General features: G+C 68.4%; 1 protein-coding gene across 6 annotated transcripts; it reads right to left on the reverse strand.

The window, feature by feature from the left end:
- Nucleotides 1-379: 379 nt before the first annotated feature.
- On the reverse strand, nucleotides 380-17,782 carry BRD2 (bromodomain containing 2). Of its 6 annotated transcripts, none has more exons than XM_075917112.2 (12): nucleotides 17,633-17,782; nucleotides 9,397-9,697; nucleotides 8,121-8,309; nucleotides 7,865-8,006; nucleotides 7,548-7,762; nucleotides 7,018-7,389; nucleotides 6,726-6,854; nucleotides 6,367-6,618; nucleotides 4,799-5,025; nucleotides 4,228-4,538; nucleotides 2,377-2,499; nucleotides 380-1,304 (listed from the first exon to the last, which is right to left on the reverse strand). In XM_075917112.2, the coding sequence occupies exons 1-12, from the start codon at nucleotides 17,758-17,760 to the stop codon at nucleotides 1,174-1,176; spliced, it is 2,520 nt and encodes an 839-aa protein (XP_075773227.2). In that variant the 5' UTR covers nucleotides 17,761-17,782; the 3' UTR covers nucleotides 380-1,173. The 6 variants fall into 6 exon arrangements, with proteins under 6 accessions (XP_075773227.2, XP_089627692.1, XP_075773225.1 ...); XM_089771566.1 differs by having other exon boundaries at nucleotides 8,121-8,258; nucleotides 17,633-17,781; XM_075917110.2 differs by lacking the exon at nucleotides 17,633-17,782 and adding an exon at nucleotides 13,485-14,548.
- Between the last annotated feature and the right edge of the window lie 355 nt (nucleotides 17,783-18,137).

Consider the following 18,137-nt stretch of genomic DNA (forward strand, 5'->3'; position numbering starts at 1 on the left):
TTCAGCAGGGGCAGATGCCTACGCCCAATGGTGTACACCACAGTGCTAGGGGCCCTGGGGGTTACTAGCCCAGAGCACAGCCCAGCTCCAGGCTGTGCCAGGAAGGGGAGGTGGCGGGCCCAGGGCCCTCACCTCCATCCGTGGCCAGAATCTCCCCCCCCCCCTCCCCTCCAGGGCCAGGCAGTGGGAAGGAAGGCGACCTCCCGAGAGCCCAGCAATCCCCCACTCGAGCCCCAGTGGGCCCCGTTCCCAGCCGCTAGGGGGCACTGCCTGGCCCACCCTAGCTGAGCCCCTGGGCTGGGGGAGTCAGCACAGCACCCCACTGGCCAGGGGAGGGGTACCCGGGGCCAGCGGGCCCTGGCTGCAGACAAGCGGGACCTCCAATAATATTTTCTTTATTTACATGTTCCAGGCTGGAAAGGTATGAACAGAGCCAGTCACAATCCCGCCCCCCAGGTCTCACAGGGGCCGGCAGGGGATTGGGGGGAGGGAGGGAGAGGGAAAAAGGGAGGAAAAGTAGAAAACAATTGTACAGTCAACATAAAAAACAGCCCCCCGCCCGTCCCGCCCCGCCCCCCTCCCCGGTAGGAGCATGCTGCCCGGGCCGTGCCCGGCGGGCTCTGTACACTGCGCAGTCCTGGAGCCGGGCGGGCGGCCTGTCTCCGCAGGGCCCCGCGCGCCCAGCCGCTGCTCAAATAAATAAACCCGCCCTGGAGCGGGGCCGAGGCCGCTGTCAGGACATGAGATGGGGGGCCCAGCCACGCGTCCATCTCCGGCCAGACCCCAAGTCCCCAGCCCGCCAAGAGCAAACCCAAACGTGGAGGCTTCCAACCCCTTTAAAAACCCCAACAGGGGCCTGGGAAAGGCTCCCAGATGCCGGAATCAAACCAAACCAAACCCAGTAAAACCTGGCTGGGGTCGCCCTGGGCCTGCACAGGCTGTGTCCGCAGGCGCCTCTGCGCCCACAGCCCCACGGGCCTCTCAACTGTAAACACGGGGCAGCCCCCGGCCACGCAGGGAGCAGTCCCGGCGCCTCCCTGGCCCGCCGGGGGAGCCGCTCAGTCCGGTTCACGTGGGGTCCGGGCCCGCAGAGCCTCTCCTGAACCTGCCCGTGCCTGCGCCCAGCTGCGACGCCACCCGCCCGCCGCCATCGCCGCTATCGCACCGGCCGCTCTAGCCGGAGTCCGAGTCGCTGGTGTCCGAGGACGAGGAGCTGGAGCTGCTGCTGCTGGAGTCCGAGCTGGAGCTGCTGGCGCTGAGCCGCGACACGGGCACCTGCTGGGCAGACTCCGGCTTCTCGTTGGCTGCAGGGAAGGGAGGAGCCACTCAGCAAACCAAGCCCAAGCCGTCTCCTACCCTGGGGGGCAGAGCTGGGGGGCAGGAGGGGCACCGGCAGGGGCAAGGGGGAGGGGCACCGCCAGGGAAATTGGGAAGGGCTCCCAGCTGGGCTGGAGGATCAGAAGCGGGGCAGCCCAGGGCCGGACTCCCCGCCTCGGCAGACCCTCGCGCCGCCCGCCCAGCACTCACCCTTCTTGGGGGAGGGGCAGAAGCGGGGCAGCCAGGGCCGGACTCCCCGCCTCAGCAGACCCTCGCGCCGCCCGCCCAGCACTCACCCTTCTTGGGGGGGAGGGGTGGAGGGGCAGAAGCGGGGCAGCCAGGGCCGGACTCCCCGCCTCGGCAGACCCTCGCGCCGCCCGCCCAGCACTCACCCTTCCTGGGGGGAGGGGCGGAGGGGCAGAAGCGGGGCAGCCCAGGGCCGGACTCCCCACCTCGGCAGACCCTCGCGCCGCCCGCCCAGCACTCACCCTTCTTGGGGGAGGGGCGGAGGGGCAGAAGCGGGGCAGCCCAGGGCCGGACTCCCCGCCTCGGCAGACCCTCGCGCCGCCCGCCCAGCACTCACCCTTCCTGGGGGGAGGGGCGGAGGGGCAGAAGCGGGGCAGCCAGGGCCGGACTCCCCGCCTCGGCAGACCCTCGCGCCGCCCGCCCAGCACTCACCTTTCTTGGGGGGAGGGGCGGAGGGGCAGAAGCGGGGCAGCCCAGGGCCGGACTCCCCACCTCGGCAGACCCTCGCGCCGCCCGCCCAGCACTCACCCTTCTTGGGGCAGGGGCGGAGGGGCAGAAGCGGGGCAGCCCAGGGCCGGACTCCCCGCCTCGGCAGACCCTCGCGCCGCCCGCCCAGCACTCACCCTTCTTGGGGGAGGGGCTGAGGGGCAGAAGCGGGGCAGCCCAGGGCCGGCCTCCCCGCCTCGGCAGACCCTCGCGCCGCCCGCCCAGCACTCACCCTTCTTGGGGGAGGGGCAGAGGGGCAGAAGCGGGGCAGCCCAGGGCCGGCCTCCCCGCCTCGGCAGACCCTCGCGCCGCCCGCCCAGCACTCACCCTTCTTGGGAGGCTTCTTGGCAGAGTTGAGCTGCCCACTCACATCCTGCAGCCGCTTCTCCAGCTCCCGCTTCTTCTCCAGGGCCAGCTCCTCCTTCGTCTTGCCCACCGGCTTCTTCATGGCTGCAAGGGGGGCACAGGCCTGCTCAGAGGGGCCCCGATGGCTCCTGCCCAGGGCGGGGATTCCCGGGGGGCCCGCCTTCACCCCCAGCCTGTCTGGGCCATGGAGACAGGGCTAAGTGTTCCCCACCCCCTCCCTTGTAAGGCGCACGGCAGTGTGCCAAGGCAGGACAGTGGGGGACTGCCCCAATGACCCCTCCCACCCCACTACAGCCTGTCTGGGCCATGGAGACAGGGCTAAGAGTTCCCCACCCCCTCCCTTGTAAGGCGCACGGCAGTGTGCCAAGGCAGGACAGTGGGGGACTGCCCCAATGACTCCCCCCCACCCCCCTACAGCCTGTCTGGGCCATGGAGACAGGGCTAAGTGTTCCCCACCCCCTCCCTTGTAAGGCGCACGGCAGTGTGCCAAGGCAGGACAGTGGGGGACTGCCCCAATGACTCCCCCCCACCCCACTACACCCTGTCTGGGCCATGGAGACAGGGCTAAGTGTTCCCCACCCCCTCCCTTGTAAGGCGCACGGCAGTGTGCCAAGGCAGGACAGTGGGGGACTGCCCCAATGACTCCCCCCCACCCCACTACACCCTGTCTGGGCCATGGAGACAGGGCTAAGTGTTCCCCACCCCCTCCCTTGTAAGGCGCACGGCAGTGGGCCAAGGCAGGACAGTGGGGGACTGCCCCAATGACTCCCCCCCACCCCCCTACAGCCTGTCTGGGCCATGGAGACAGGGCTAAGAGTTCCCCACCCCCTCCCTTGTAAGGCGCACGGCAGTGTGCCAAGGCAGGACAGTGGGGGACTGCCCCAATGACTCCCCCCCACCCCCCTACAGCCTGTCTGGGCCATGGAGACAGGGCTAAGTGTTCCCCACCCCCTCCCTTGTAAGGCGCACGGCAGTGTGCCAAGGCAGGACAGTGGGGGACTGCCCCAATGACTCCCCCCCACCCCACTACACCCTGTCTGGGCCATGGAGACAGGGCTAAGTGTTCCCCACCCCCTCCCTTGTAAGGCGCACGGCAGTGTGCCAAGGCAGGACAGTGGGGGACTGCCCCAATGACTCCCCCCCACCCCACTACACCCTGTCTGGGCCATGGAGACAGGGCTAAGTGTTCCCCACCCCCTCCCTTGTAAGGCGCACGGCAGTGTGTCAAGGCAGGACAGTGGGGGACTGCCCCAATGACTCCCCCCCACCCCACTACACCCTGTCTGGGCCATGGAGACAGGGCTAAGTGTTCCCCACCCCCTCCCTTGTAAGGCGCACGGCAGTGTGCCAAGGCAGGACAGTGGGGGACTGCCCCAATGACTCCCCCCCACCCCCCTACAGCCTGTCTGGGCCATGGAGACAGGGCTAAGTGTTCCCCACCCCCTCCCTTGTAAGGCGCACGGCAGTGTGTCAAGGCAGGACAGTGGGGGACTGCCCCAATGACTCCCCCCACCCCCCTACAGCCTGTCTGGGCCATGGAGACAGGGCTAAGTGTTCCCCACCCCCTCCCTTGTAAGGCGCACGGCAGTGTGCCAAGGCAGGACAGTGGGGGACTGCCCCAATGACCCCCCCCACCCCCACCACACACCATCTCTCTGGGAGGCTCCCCAACCCCCCAAGGCGTGTCCACTTCTCACCTTAACTTCACCCCCAGCACACCCCCGCCCCCACCCCCACCCAGTGCTATACTGGGCAGCCGGGCAGGGGCCTGGCCGTGGGGGGCAGAACCCAGCCCCCGCCGCCCCCACTCACTCTCGCTGTAGGGCTTGCGGGGCTTCTTGCGCAGGCAGGAGAGCACGTAGCGCTCCAGCTCCCGCAGGGTGGAGGGCTTGAGGGTCTCGAAGTCGATCTCGATCTCCTCGGGGTTGGAGTCGCGCAGCGAGGGCTCCCGCGACTGGATGATGTGCACCACCCGGCCCAGCTTCTCCCCCGGCAGCTTGTTGATGTCCAGGCTGAGCTGGCGTTTCTCGTCGTAGGTCATGGGCTTGCTCTCCTCCTCCTCCTCCGAGTCGTAGAGCATCGGGGGCACCGGCAGCACGGCCTTCGACAGCTTGCTGGAAGTCCTGGGGGGCACAGGGGCGTCACGCAGGGCCGGCGCCCCGCCTCCGAGTCCCGGGCCCATGTCCGCCCCTAAGGCCCAGCCGAGGGGCTCCTGCGGGGAGGGGAGCCCGACGGACACGCCTGGGGGTCTCTGGCCCGGCAGCAGTCAGACAGGATTTGGCTTGCTCAAACAAGGCCATCGCCACGGTCGATCCGCCGGGGAAAGAGTCATCACACCGCTGCCCGCCCTGCTGCCCCATCCCCCCCACGGCCCCCCACTCACTTGGTGATGCTGCTGCTGCTGCTCCCGCTGGTCCCTCCGCTGCCTCCCCCCGCCTTCTTGGCCTTCTTCAGCTGGGCCTGGCGGGCCCGGGCCTCCTCGTCACCACCCCGGCCCTTGTGCTTTTCCGACTTCTTCTTCTTCTTCTTCTCCTTCCGCTCCCGCTTCTTCTTGGGCTTGGAGACCGGGCCCTGCGACAGGGCAGCCAGCTGCTCATGCACCGCCCGCAGCTGGGGGGAGACACACAGTCAGAGGCCCCCAGAGACACTAGGGGCTGCTGAGCCCTGCGACAGTGCAGCCAGCTGCTCGTGCACCGCCCGCAGCTGGGGGGAGACACACAGTCAGAGGCCCCCAGAGACACTAGGGGCTGCTGAGCCCTGCGACAGGGCAGCCAGCTGCTCATGCACCGCCCGCAGCTGGGGGGAGACACACAGTCAGAGGCCCCCAGAGACACTAGGGGCTGCTGAGCCCTGCGACAGTGCAGCCAGCTGCTCATGCACCGCCCGCAGCTGGGGGGAGACACACAGTCAGAGGCCCCCAGAGACACTAGGGGCTGCTGAGCCCTGCGACAGGGCAGCCAGCTGCTCATGCACCGCCCGCAGCTGGGGGGAGACACACAGTCAGAGGCCCCCAGAGACACTAGGGGCTGCTGAGCCCTGCGACAGGGCAGCCAGCTGCTCGTGCACTGCCCACAGCTGGGGGGAGACACACAGTCAGAGGCCCCCAGAGACACTAGGGGCTGCTGAGCCCTGCGACAGGGCAGCCAGCTGCTCGTGCACCGCCCGCAGCTGGGGGGAGACACACAGTCAGAGGCCCCCAGAGACACTAGGGGCTGCTGAGCCCTGCGACAGGGCAGCCAGCTGCTCGTGCACTGCCCACAGCTGGGGGGAGACACACAGTCAGAGGCCCCCAGAGACACTAGGGGCTGCTGAGCCCTGCGACAGGGCAGCCAGCTGCTCGTGCACCGCCCGCAGCTGGGGGGAGACACACAGTCAGAGGCCCCCAGAGACACTAGGGGCTGCTGAGCCCTGCGACAGTGCAGCCAGCTGCTCGTGCACCGCCCGCAGCTGGGGGGAGACACACAGTCAGAGGCCCCCAGAGACACTAGGGGCTGCTGAGCCCTGCGACAGGGCAGCCAGCTGCTCGTGCACCGCCCGCAGCTGGGGGGAGACACACAGTCAGAGGCCCCCAGAGACACTAGGGGCTGCTGAGCCCTGCGACAGTGCAGCCAGCTGCTCGTGCACTGCCTGTAGCCGGGGGTGGGGAGGCCCCAGAGACACAGGCTGCTCACACTCAGCCCTGTCGCAGGGCTGGGAGATGCCAGGAACAAGGGAAGGGCCCAGGCGGCTCCACACCAGCCCAGAGACGAGCTCCCTCCCCCTGCACAGGGGCCGGGACACAGCCAGGGAACCCAAGGCGCTGCCTGTGGCCAGCAGGGAGACGGTGACGGCCAGGCCCCATGGCAAGGAAGCAGCTGCCCACAGAGTGGAGTGCTGGACCCCCTCCCCCCCCATGCCTCGAGAAGGCTCCTGCTCCACACACCCCCCCTCCTGCCAGGGCTGACACCTCACCTGCTCCTGCAGCTCAGCCAGCCGGTTGGCGCGCTCCTCCTCTGAGTCGGAGCTCTCCTCGCTCTCCGACGAGCTCTCGCTGCTGCTCTCCTCCTCCTCCTCGTCATCCTCGTCGTCGTCGTCCTCATCCTCGTCGTCGCTGGACGACTCCTCGGAGGAGGACTTCAGGACTCCCCCCGACAGCGTGGCCGAGGGCGGGTTGCTGTCCAGGGGCTCATCCGGCATCTTGGCGTAGCTGAACTCAAACACATCCTGCAGGAGGGAGGGGAGGGGAGGGTTAGCGGGCGCCAGCGGGAGGCAGAGGCGTGTGTGCGCGTGTTGGGGGGGGGGGGGGGGATCGCCTAGCCCGCCCCGCTCACCTGCAGCTTGCGCGCCATGGCCACCACGTCGTGGTCGGGCGGGTTGTACTTGTAGCAATTGGAGAACATTAACCGGACGTCGGCAGCAAATTCCTGCGCGTCATGGTAATCCCGGTTCTCCATCTTCCGCTGCGCCATGGGCAGAGAACACAGGGTGAGCGGGGCCCAGACCGGGCTGCAGCAAGAGGCTCGTCCCAACCCAGCAGGCAGTTACCACGGCCAGAGCCCTCCCCAGGGCGGGACCCCGCACTAGGAAGCCTGCTCCCTAGCCCCGGCCGCGCCCCAGGCCTACCTTGATGGTGCTGAGGTCCATGGGGCACTTGATGATCTCGTGGTAGTCGTGCAGGCCCAGGGCCGAGGCGTCGACGGGCTTGTAGAAGGGCCAGGCGTAGGCCGCGTGCTTCTTGGACACCAGGTCCTTGAGGATGCCGTTGCAGTACTTGAGCTGCTCCGACAGCTTGCCCTTCTTGGAGGTCTGGTGCTGCTGCGAGTCGGGCAGGTCCTTGCGGGGGGGCTTGATGGGGCGCCCGCTCTCCCGCCGGGCGGGGATCTTGGCCGCTTTGGTCTCCAGGAGGCTGGCCGAGGGGGATGACTCCCCGCTCGTGGCAATGATGGCTGTGGTGGTGGGGGTGGTGGTGTCCGCTTTCCGCTTCACGCCCTTCTTCTGTGGGGCAGGGACAGAGAATCTGTAGGCGCTGGTGCCGTGTGGGATCAGCCCCCCACGCCGTTCCCATAATGCAGGTCCGAGCCAGCCCACAACCACCCTGCCAGGGCCACCCCCCCACAAGAGGCCTGGCTGCAGCCCCCCCAGGCGGTGCCTACCTTGGCCACAGGCTGCGTGGGAGCAGGCACAGCCAGCACTGGCTGGGAGGCAGCGGAGTGCAGCGACTTGAGAAGCGGGGCAGAGATCACCGAGGGGTGGGGAATGCTGAGGACCGTGGTGGGGATCTCAGTGCTCGGGGTGTAGAGCGAGGTGTGGGAGACCGAGGAGACTGCGGGTACTTGGTGAGCGGCAGCCACTGCCCCTGCCAGGAGAGCTGGGAGAATACGCAAGCACCAGTTAACACCAGCCCCTGGGAACACCGGCTCCCGGCCACAAGCCTCCCCCTCGGAGCCCCCACGCCGCAGCCAACACCTACCTGCCGCCCGCGAGGCCCCCTTCTTGTGGCTGTTCTTGGCCACGGTGATGATGATCTCCTGCTCCTCCGGGGGCATCTGAGCCACTTTCTGCAGAAAAATCTTCTCCAGGGTCTGAGCCATCAGCACGATGTCATCCGTGGGCTGCAGGCCGAGGCAGGGAGAGGAGGGATGAGAGGGGGCGGGCAGGGGCTCCGGCCTGCGCCAGGGGAAGGCCGCGGGCCAGCCGGCTGCGGGGCGGGCCGGGCCGGCGCTCACCTTGTTGTAGATGTAGCAGTTGGTGAACATGGTGTTGAAGTCCTGCATGCACTCCGCCGCCCCCCAGTAATAGTTGTTCTCCAGGCGCCGCTTGATGGTCCCCATGTCCATGGGCTGCTTGATGATCTTGTGATAATCCTGCCGGCAGAAGAGCACAAGGGGCCGGAGGTCAGTCAGAGCAGCCGAGCCCTACAACAAGGATCCCAGTCACGCCTGTTCCCCTGCGCACAGGACCGTCTCCTGGCTAGTCAGCCCCCAGCACTCACACAGCAGCCTCCTGCTAGCCCCGCTCCTCCAGACCTCTGGGCCCTGTCCGGGCCGTGGGCAGACGATCCGGGGGGGGATCTTGGTCCAGAAATACCCACGGGGAGCACGCAGTCAGGGGCGCGGTGTAACGTCACACACACACGCAGACCTCACTCTCAGCTCCTGCCTGTTCTCGGGTGACTCGTCGGCTCAGGGAAACACCTGCAGCGTTCCAGCCAGCCCCACACTCAGGCTTGGTACAAAAAGCTCTCCTGGCGTCTCAGGGACCTGGAGCGGAACTCTGGGCTGTGGGGCCAGCTGGTGATCCCTGGGACCCACAGCCTGGACTACTCCAGTGCCAGGCAAGGCACGACGGGGCAGGGGAGACTAAAGCTAAGGAAAGAGCAAACCTAAGTGGAATTTACCTCCGGGCTTTAAATCCTTGAGCGCCACAGGTGCACGGGGGGCTGGCCTTTAATATTGGGGTCACGTGATGTCTTCTACAAATTCATGGATGGGAATCTGCAAAACGCATTCAGGGCACAAGAGATTAGGCGGGGAAGTGGCTGGGGTCCGTGGCAAGTGGCTGCAGCATCTCATCCATACCTTTGTAGGGAGCGGGGGGCGCCCCCGGGACAAGCCAAGCAGGCCGGATCTACAGGGACCTGGGGAACCTCAGCTCTGGGACCACATGGAACCAGCTGAGTGAACGCCACAGGTTGGGGTGGGGTGGGACGGCACAGCCCAGGCACCTGCAGCTGAATGTTTGTGGCACAGAGCCCAGGACAGTGCTGTCTATGGGGTGGTCAGGCTGGGGGGAGAGGGGACACCTCAGGTCAGCCCACATGATCACACAAGAGTTGAACGCCGCACCCTCCTAACACGCCTGGAACTGCGCGCGCACACGCACACGCACACACACACACACACACACACACACACTGCCCCAGCCAATAACCACCAACCGGGGACGCAGACGCACCCGCCGCCCGCCTCCCGCCCCCATGCCCAGCCCCCCAGGGCTCTTTACCGGCAGGCCCAACTTGACAGCATCCACGGGCTGGCGGAAGGGCCAGGCGAACTGGTGTTTCCACAGGGCCTTCATCACCACCTTGTGGAGATACTGCAGCTGGTTGGTGATCCTGCCTGGCTTTTTGGGGTTGGCCACCTCCGGCGGTGGAGGGTTCACCTGAGGCAGGTGAAGGGCTGGCACCGACGCCATGGTGGGGCTCTCGAAGCCCTCGTAGAGCAGGGATGGCTTGCGGATCCGCTTGCCGGGGGTCGACTCCGTTGCCAGGCCCATGAGCCCAGGATTGCCCTCCCCCAAAATCCTGAAATGGGAGCAAAGACACCGTTAGCAGGGCAGCCCCAGAACCCAGGCGCTCAGCACCGACCGCGGCCCTGAGCACAAGGGCCTGCAGACACCACAGGGGCAGGACACACTTGCCCGGTGCCTCTTGGGTCCCAGCCCCCAAGACCAGTCCCGAAGCAAAGCGGAGGTGACCGTCTGACACGCACCCACTCCCGGGACACAGCTGGGGCCGGGAGCAAGGGCAAGGCCAGGTGTACAAAGGCAGCCTGCAGGTGAATTCATGCCGTGCACTCTAGCTGTGTAGTCCAGGCCTGCCTTCCCAGCTGTTTCCAGGGGAGCATGAGCCCCCGCGTCCCAACCCCCGAGATCTCATGCTGCGCACACAGCAGTGTGTCACCAGTGACAGACTACAGACGCCGGAGGGGTTCAGGGCTGCAGAGCCATGGGTTTGGCACACATCCAGCTTATGTCTGGAAACAAAGGGTGGCAGATTAGATCTGTGAAAAGCCTCATCTGTTCCTGTACTCTCTGGACAGGGCTGTTCTCTGTAAATCACTGCCTGACGTCCCACCCAGAAGGCAGCTCATGCCACGGCCCAGCAAGTGGAAGGGACAGGAGGTTGGGCTCCATCTCTGCAGCCCCGAGCTCTCCTATTGCTCAGCCATCTAGCATGAAAGGTGGTACAGACCAAGGCCGACCTGACTTCAAGTGCCACAGGCACCTTCCACCCATTTCCCTCTAATGCAGGCAGGGTCTCAAACCTTACTGCACCACAGCCCCCTTTGGGCAACGAAAACTACTACCCACCAAGAGGGGGATCAAAGCCCCAAGCCTGCCACCGAGGAAGGGGACCAAAGCCCAAGACTTCAGCCCCCGGCCGATGGCCTGGACCCTAAAGCCCCTAAGCCTGGTTCCCTAAGGATGTCTAAGTCAGCCCTGGCAACCCCATTAAAATGGGGCTAAGACTCACTTTGGGGCCCCTTGGGAACCAAGCCAGCTGTGCTGTAGGGAGCTGTGCAGAGCATAGCCACAGCACGCAGGCAAGGGAGCAGCATCCCCAGGACCACACGCCAAGGAACCACACCCAGGCACTGCTCTCCTTGGCGGCACGCAGCCAGGGACGGCAGATGCTGTGGCTACACAGGTTGAGACAGGCTCTCCGAGCACAGCCCTCAAGAACCAAGGGGCCTGAGCAGTGTTCGAATCCCAGCTCAAACCTCACAGCACGCTGACAAGGACTGGGTGGGGGTGTCCTGGCTCCAGTGGGAAGCTGGGTGGTCAGGGTGTAATCTTGGGGTACTGAGATGGTGGGGCCTGCTGGGAAAATCCACCCCCTCAGACAGGGCCTGGGGGGGCTGATGCAGGAGGCTGGCCCATGGAAGCCAGGAGAGGATGAAACCTGTAGCAGCAAAGCAGCACCAGGTGCCTGGCTGCTGTCACCTGGAGACAGGTTTCCCTAACACTGGGAGACTCCCAACAAAATCCCCACCTCTTCACTTCAGGCAAACGGCTGTGCCAGGGGGCTAGCTGGGAGACTCCGAGGGGCCAGGCGGTCTCCTTGCCATGCCCTGAGCTGACACAGGGGCAAGCAGCAGCAATGTCTCCCTGCAGCCGGGCAAGCCAAGGCTCCAGCGCAAGGGATGTAATAGAAGGACAGGAAGGAGAAGGGACCCTCCCTACACCCAGGGCAGGGCCTTGTAAGCCCCCCAGGCCACAGAGCAGGCCTGTGCACCCTATGGAGGCCAGGCAACTAGGCAAGCTAGCTGGGCCTGCTCATGTCTCGGAGTCACCCCACCAAGGCCGCACACCTGGCTGGGTTCAGAGCCAGGGCCGCCCCGTGGGCAGGCTGGGGACAGGTGGCCGTGCACGCAGTCCCAAAGGGCTGCCCTCACACCTGTGGCTCTGGGGGCAGGAGGAAGAGCTCACAGGTAGGAGCCCCTGCCTTTGCTCACTAGGACTCCGCTCCAGGGACAACCTGGCCACCCACACAGAGCTGGCATGTGCCTGAACACAAGCCGCTGCTACCCAGACAGCCAAGGCATGGCAAGAGGCAGCCCCTGAGCCCACTCCAAGGGCCCTGCAGCAAGGCCCCCCAGCAGTGACAGCACAGCCCCCCCCCCTCCCCCCGCTGCTCCCCAACAGAGAAACAGCACCACAAGATGAACAGCAAATGAAAGCCCTTCGCCAAGGACCCATCAATGCACCCCCCCCCCCACACACACACACCAGGCCAGTCCTAGCCCGGTAGCTGCTAGCTTAGAAGCTCCCCAATACAACACTGTGTAAATAAGCCCAAGGGACCCTCCCACCAACATGGTCCAGAAGGCCCACAGCCCCCCCCCCACAAACCCCCACTCCGACACCCGTCCCCACTTAACCTAACAGAGCCAGCAATCACCCCCGAACAGAACTGGCACTCGCCCGCCCACCCGCCCACAGCAGCCAGCTGAGCAGGGCCCAGCAGGCACCCCCAGTTAGCCCCACAAGGTGCCACCAAGCCCGTGCGCCCGCCTGCAGCCCCCCGGGCACCGGCCCCATAAGGGACCAATACAAACCCCTCACACTGCACAGCATCACAAGGTATCAGGGCAACCCCCCCCCCCCCCGCCCAGCACCATGGGGCTGCCAACCCCGCCCGCCTGCTGAGCGCCCGACAGCCCCACAAGGTACCAGTGCAACCCCCACCTGCCTGCAGCCTGCAGGGCACACTCTGAGCACCCCACCAGCCCCTCAGGGTACCAGTGCCACCCCCGCCCCACACAGCCCCCAGGGCACTCTGAGCACCCCACCAGCCCCACAGGGTACCAGTGCCACCCCCGCCCCACACAGCCCCACAGGGGCCCAGTGCCACCCCCGCCCCACACAGCCCCCGGGCACTCTGAGCACCCTGCCAGCCCCACATGGTACCAGTGCCACCCCTGCCCCACACAGCCCCCGGGCACTCTGAGCACCCCGCCAGCCCCACAGGGCACACTGAGCACCCCGCCAGCCCCACAGGGCACACTGAGCACCCCGCCAGCCCCACAGGGCACACTGAGCACCCCGCCAGCCCCACAGGGTACCAGTGCCACCCCCACCCCACGCAGCCCCAGGGCACATTGAGCACCCCGCCAGCCCCACAGGGGCCCAGTGGCACCCCCGCCCCACGCAGCCCCAGGGCACACTGAGCACCCCGCCAGCCCCACAGGGGCCCAGTGCCACCCCCGCCCCACGCAGCCCCAGGGCACATTGAGCACCCCGCCAGCCCCACAGGGGCCCAGTGGCACCCCCGCCCCACGCAGCCCCACAGGAGCCCAGTGGCACCCCCGCCCCACGCAGCCCCACAGGGGCCCAGTGGCACCCCCGCCCCACGCAGCCCCACAGGGGCCCAGTGGCACCCCCGCCCCACGCAGCCCCACAGGGGCCCAGTGGCACCCCCGCCCCACGCAGCCCCACAGGGGCCCAGTGGCACTCTGAGCACCCCGCCAGCCCCACAGGGGCCCAGTGCCACCCCCGCCCCACGCAGCCCCACAGGGGCCCAGTGCCACCCCCGCCCCATGCAGCCCCCGGGCACTCTGAGCACCCCGCCAGCCCCACAGGGGCCCAGTGGCACCCCCACCCCACGCAGCCCCACAGGGGCCCAGTGCCACCCCCGCCCCACGCAGCCCCACAGGGGCCCAGTGGCACCCCCGCCCCACGCAGCCCCACAGGGGCCCAGTGCCACCCCCGCCCCACGCAGCCCCACAGGGGCCCAGTGCCACCCCCGCCCCACGCAGCCCCACAGGGGCCCAGTGCCACCCCCGCCCCACGCAGCCCGGGGTACCTACTTGCTGTGGGGATTCACATTCTGCAACATGCCTGCAGGCGGCGTCCCGGCCCCCACGGCGCCCAGCTGCGCGCGGGGCCTAGCGGCACATGCCGGGCGGGCGGCCCCGGGGAGGGGGATGAGCCGGCCCCCCTCCCCCAGCCGGCGGCTCGCGCCCAGGGGCCGGGGCTCAGGCTAGCGCGCCGCCCAGCACCATCCAGCGGCCCTCACATGAACGGGCGCGCAGAAAATGGCGGCGGCCGGGGGGCGGCCTCTTCGGAGCCCCCGCGGGCTCCCAGTCCGCTGGGGATCCGGTCAATATAGGGCTGGCTGGGTCGCTCGGCGCCTGCTGCGCCCGGCGGGGCGGGTGCCCGGCGGGCGGGGGCCGGTCCGGGAGGCGGATGGCACTGGATTGCGCGGGGTCACCGGCAGGGCTCCATCTTGGCTGCCCGGGACGGGGCGCTGCGCGAGGGCCCTGCAGGCGGCGGGCGGGGGCCGCTACGGAAGCCGGGGAGGCGCTGCGAGCCCGTCGGCAGTGCGGAGGCGGGGGAAAGGGGCCGCCTGTCGGAGGATGGATCCGGATTGAGTCCGCCCCCTTCGCGGACCAGGCCTAGACCAGCTCCGTCCTCCGCTTCAGCGAAATGGCGCCGCTCGGCCTAGCCCCGGCCCGCCTTATAAAGACAGCGGCTCGCTTCTGATTGGCGGACGGCGGTCGTGACATCACCTCGCCGCCCGGGCTCGCCCCTCTGCCGCCTCATTGGGCGGAAGCTGGGCAGGCGGCGCGCTCCGATGGGTCCGTGCGCCTGTCAGTCACCGATCACCCCTCGCCTCTCCCTTTCTCCCGCCCCCTCGCCGGACGCTCGAGCCAGAGGCCCGGGCGGCGCGCGCACCCATTGGCCGGCGCTGCCATTCGTGGCCGGCCGATTGGCTGCCGAGTCACGTGGGGGCGGGGCGGCGGTTGGCGCCGGCCGTTGGGTCTTGTTGTTCGCTCCCCGCGGGGGAGGGGGAGGGGCGAGCGCGGAGGCGCCATTTTGAGCTGCGGCGGCGGCGCGGCCGGACAATGCAGCCGCCGCTCCCCGCCCCCCCCCGTCACACACCTCCCCCCGGGGTGCCCCAAAAAACCCTGCCAGCCCCGCCCCCGGCACATTCCCCCCACGGGGCACCCCCCAACCGCAGCTCCGTGCCCCCCGCCCCCATGGATGTCACTGGCCCCGTCCCCCCAGTACACAATGGCCCCCCAAAACACAGGGGTACTCCCCAAAATCACAGCCCCGTGCCCCTCGCTGCCCCCCATGTAGACACTAACCCCCCCAAACACAGGGGTACTCCCCAGAGTCACAGCCCTGTGCCCCCCCATGGATGTCACTGGCCCCGTCCCCCCCGTACACACTAACCCCCCCAAAACACAGGGGTACTCCCCAGAGTCACAGCCCTGTGCCCCCCCATGGATGTCACTGGCCCCGTCCCCCCCGTACACACTAACCCCCCCAAAACACAGGGGTACTCCCCAGAGTCACAGCCCTGTGCCCCCCCATGGATGTCACTGGCCCCGTCCCCCCGTACACACTAACCCCCCCAAACAGGGGTACTCCCCAGAGTCACAGCCCTGTGCCCCCCCATGGATGTCACTGGCCCCGTCCCCCCCTGTACACAATGGCCCCCCCCAAACACAGGGGTACTCCCCAGGAGCACAGCCCTGTGCCCCCCCATGGATGTCACTGGCCCCGTCCCCCCAGTACACAATGGCCCCCCCCCCCAAACACAGGGGTACTCCCCAGGAGCACAGCCCTGTGCCCCCCCATGGATGTCACTGGCCCCGTCCCCCCAGTACACAATGGCCTCCCCCAAACACAGGGGTACTCCCCAGGAGCACAGCCCTGTGCCCCCCCATGGATGTCACTGGCCCCGTCCCCCCAGTACACAATGGCCCCCCCAAACACAGGGGTACTCCCCAGGAGCACAGCCCTGTGCCCCCCATTCCCAGTGCCCCTCTCTGCCCCCCCATGGATGTCACTGGCCCCGTCCCCCCCTGTACACACTAACCCCCCCAAACACAGGGGTACTCCCCAGAATCACAGCCCTGTGCTCCCCCCCATGGATGTCACTGTCCTCCCCATGTAGACACTAACCCCCCCAAACACAGGGGTACTCCCCAGGAGCACAGCCCTGTGCCCCCCGCCTGTTCTCCTGCCAACCCCTCTCAGCGCCCCATCAGTGCATGTCCCCTCCCGCCCCACCTCACCCCATAACCCAGCACTCCCCCATCAAACACAGACATCACCCAAAATCAAGTCAGACAACTCCAGTCCTTCCCCTCCCCCATGTAACTCTGCCGGCACCCCCCCAGCAGACTCCACCAACCCCCCCACCTTCTTGTTACCAGCCCCACATAGCTGCCCCCTTCTCCGCTGAGCCCCCAGCACAGATGCTACCGGTGCCACCCCCCCACCCAAACACACACACCCGCCACCAGCTGACACTGCCATCAATCCCTGCTTCCCAAGAGGGGGAAGCACCCCCCAGGGTTTCTAGCGCCCCCCTCTCCCACCAGTGACTAGCCCAGACAAGCCAGCCAGGCTTCTCCCAAGTCACACGATCCCCCCACAAACAGCTAAGGCTTCGGCCTACGCTCGCTCTCGCTTGTCTCCCCCCCCTTGTCAGCCTGTCTCCAAGGCGCAGGCAGCCGCCATCTTGGCAGCTCCCTCCACGCCCCCCCCTTCATCCCAGGCAACAAATCTCCTCCCAAAAGCTCTCTGGGGGGGCGGGGAAAGGGGAGCAAATGCGGGGTGAGTCGCGGGAGCGTCTGGTAGCTTCCCCCCCCTTTTCCTGCAGGCATTGGATCCCTCCCTCCCCTCGGTCCCGCCCCACTTCCCCTCGACACTCCTCGGCCTCGGCAGGGTGGAAATTCCCCGCTCTGGCTGGGGTCTGGCCCCCCAGAAGGGACGGTGGAGTGTGTGTGTGTTTGGGGGGGAACAGTGAGCAATGGGGGGGGGAGGAGTGCTACACACAGCCAGGAGACACATCCCACCCACCCTTCGGGTCTGAGCACGGCAGCCATTTTCCCTAGGAAACGGCTGCTGTACCAGCGCGCGGGTCCCATGCCCCAGCCACCCGGCTCTGGCACGGCCCCCACGGGGTGGCACCACGAGGCAGCCAGCGAGGCACATGAGTCACTCCAGCCCCTGAAGTCACCAGGGCTCTGTGCCGGGTCGGCCCACCCCGGTGCCGGGCCTGCTCCCCCCCACGGCCGTGACACAGCAGTTTCAGCGCGGCACCAGGAAACCAGGCGGACACGTTACAGTGCTTGCTCCTGCGGGGCCAGGCCCGCCCGTGGGGGTGCTCCTGGGGGCACCGCGCCCCACTAGCCCACGGAGCAGCCCCCGTTCTGCCGGGCAGACAGCAGACTGGCTGCGTGGGACCCGCTTGCTTTGTCTTGTTCGGTTGGAAGTGGCTGTGCTGGCTGGCCCCAGCTCCCCGCCTGTCTCTGCCCCCCAGAACCCCCTGCCTGGATCACCCCCACAGCTGCTTCCCCACGGGACCACGCCCCATTCTGTTCAAGGTCAGCAGGAGACCCTGGCCCAAGGCAAAACAACCAGGCCCTGCTCACTGCCTGTGCCTCCCTGCCCCGCTCAGCCAGAAACCCAGACCCCAACCCCCCCGCAAACCCCGAGATAAGAGGCACCCCCATTCGCTTCCCCCAGGGACGCCCCCTGCAAGCAATCCCCACTGCAGAGCCGGCCCCCCTTCCCCTTCTCACTGCCCCCCAGGCTCTCACTGCCTCCTCCCCCCAGGAAACCCCAGCCCCCCCACTCCTCGTTCCCTTCCCCAGCAAACCCCAGCCCCCCATTCCCCGCAGGAAACCCCAGCCCCCCCATTCCCTGCAGGAAACCCCAGCCCCCCCACTCCTCATCCCCCTCCACCCCAGCCCCCCTCGCCCCCATGCTAATTTATGCTAATTACCCCCATCCGTTCATTGCCCCCATGCCCGGCGCCCCCCCACCTCCCACGTGACGCACCGAGCGGCGCGAGCGCCCCCCCCCCGCCGCCGCGCGCGGCCCCGATTGGCGGGCGGCGGCGGAGGGGCGGGCCCTCGGCGTGATTGACAGCCCCGCCCGCCACGTGGCGGACCCCCCCCGCCGCCGGGCCCGGCCCCCCGCGGCGCGCACTCACCGGCTGCGCGGCCCCCCCGGCCCGGCGCGGCCCGGGGCCTCCCATCGCCGCGGTCCCCCGGCGCCCCGCCCGGCCGGGCCCGCCGCCTCCCGGGGCGCCGCCAGCCGCTGCGTCAGCGCCGCGCCCATTGGCCGCCGCGCGCACGTGACGCCGCGCCAAGCCCCGCCCCCGCCGCGGGGCCGCGCGGGGAGCCCGCCACGGGAGGGAGGCGGGGCCGCGCGCCGGTCGGGCGCGAGCCGCGGGACCCGCGCGGGGGGAGGGGCGCTCTTCCCCTCCTGGCCCCCCCGCCCGGGCTCCGGCTGGGTCAACGGCCGCATGGCGGCGGCGCGCGGAGCCCAGCGCGCATGCGCGGGGAGAGGGGGCGCGCGCGGGGAGGGGGCGCATGCGCGCTGGGCTTCCGCTGCGGCGCCGGGGAGGGGGCGGGGCTGCAGCGCCCGGGCGTGGCGCACGTGGCCCTGGTGCAGTGCGCGCGGCGCGCCACGTGCCGCCCCGGGGTAGTGCAGTG

Source organism: Pelodiscus sinensis, chromosome 19, assembly GCF_052426305.1.
Source record: "Pelodiscus sinensis isolate ZL-2025 chromosome 19, ASM5242630v1, whole genome shotgun sequence".
Classification (NCBI taxonomy): Eukaryota; Metazoa; Chordata; order Testudines; family Trionychidae; genus Pelodiscus; species Pelodiscus sinensis.

Bases quoted from the DNA above. Each gene is read 5' to 3' on its own strand.
- BRD2 (XM_075917112.2), bottom strand. From the start codon at position 17,760: ATGGGCGCGGCGCTGACGCAGCGGCTGGCGGCGCCCCGGGAGGCGGCG. The intron at 8,310-9,396 runs GTAAAGAGCCCT...TCCTTGTTGTAG, and splicing joins CTGTCAAGTTGGGCCTGCCG to GGCTCGGCTGCTCTGACTGA. The intron at 2,500-4,227 runs GTGAGTGGGGGC...CCCCCCTTGCAG, and splicing joins CCGCAAGCCCTACAGCGAGA to CCATGAAGAAGCCGGTGGGC.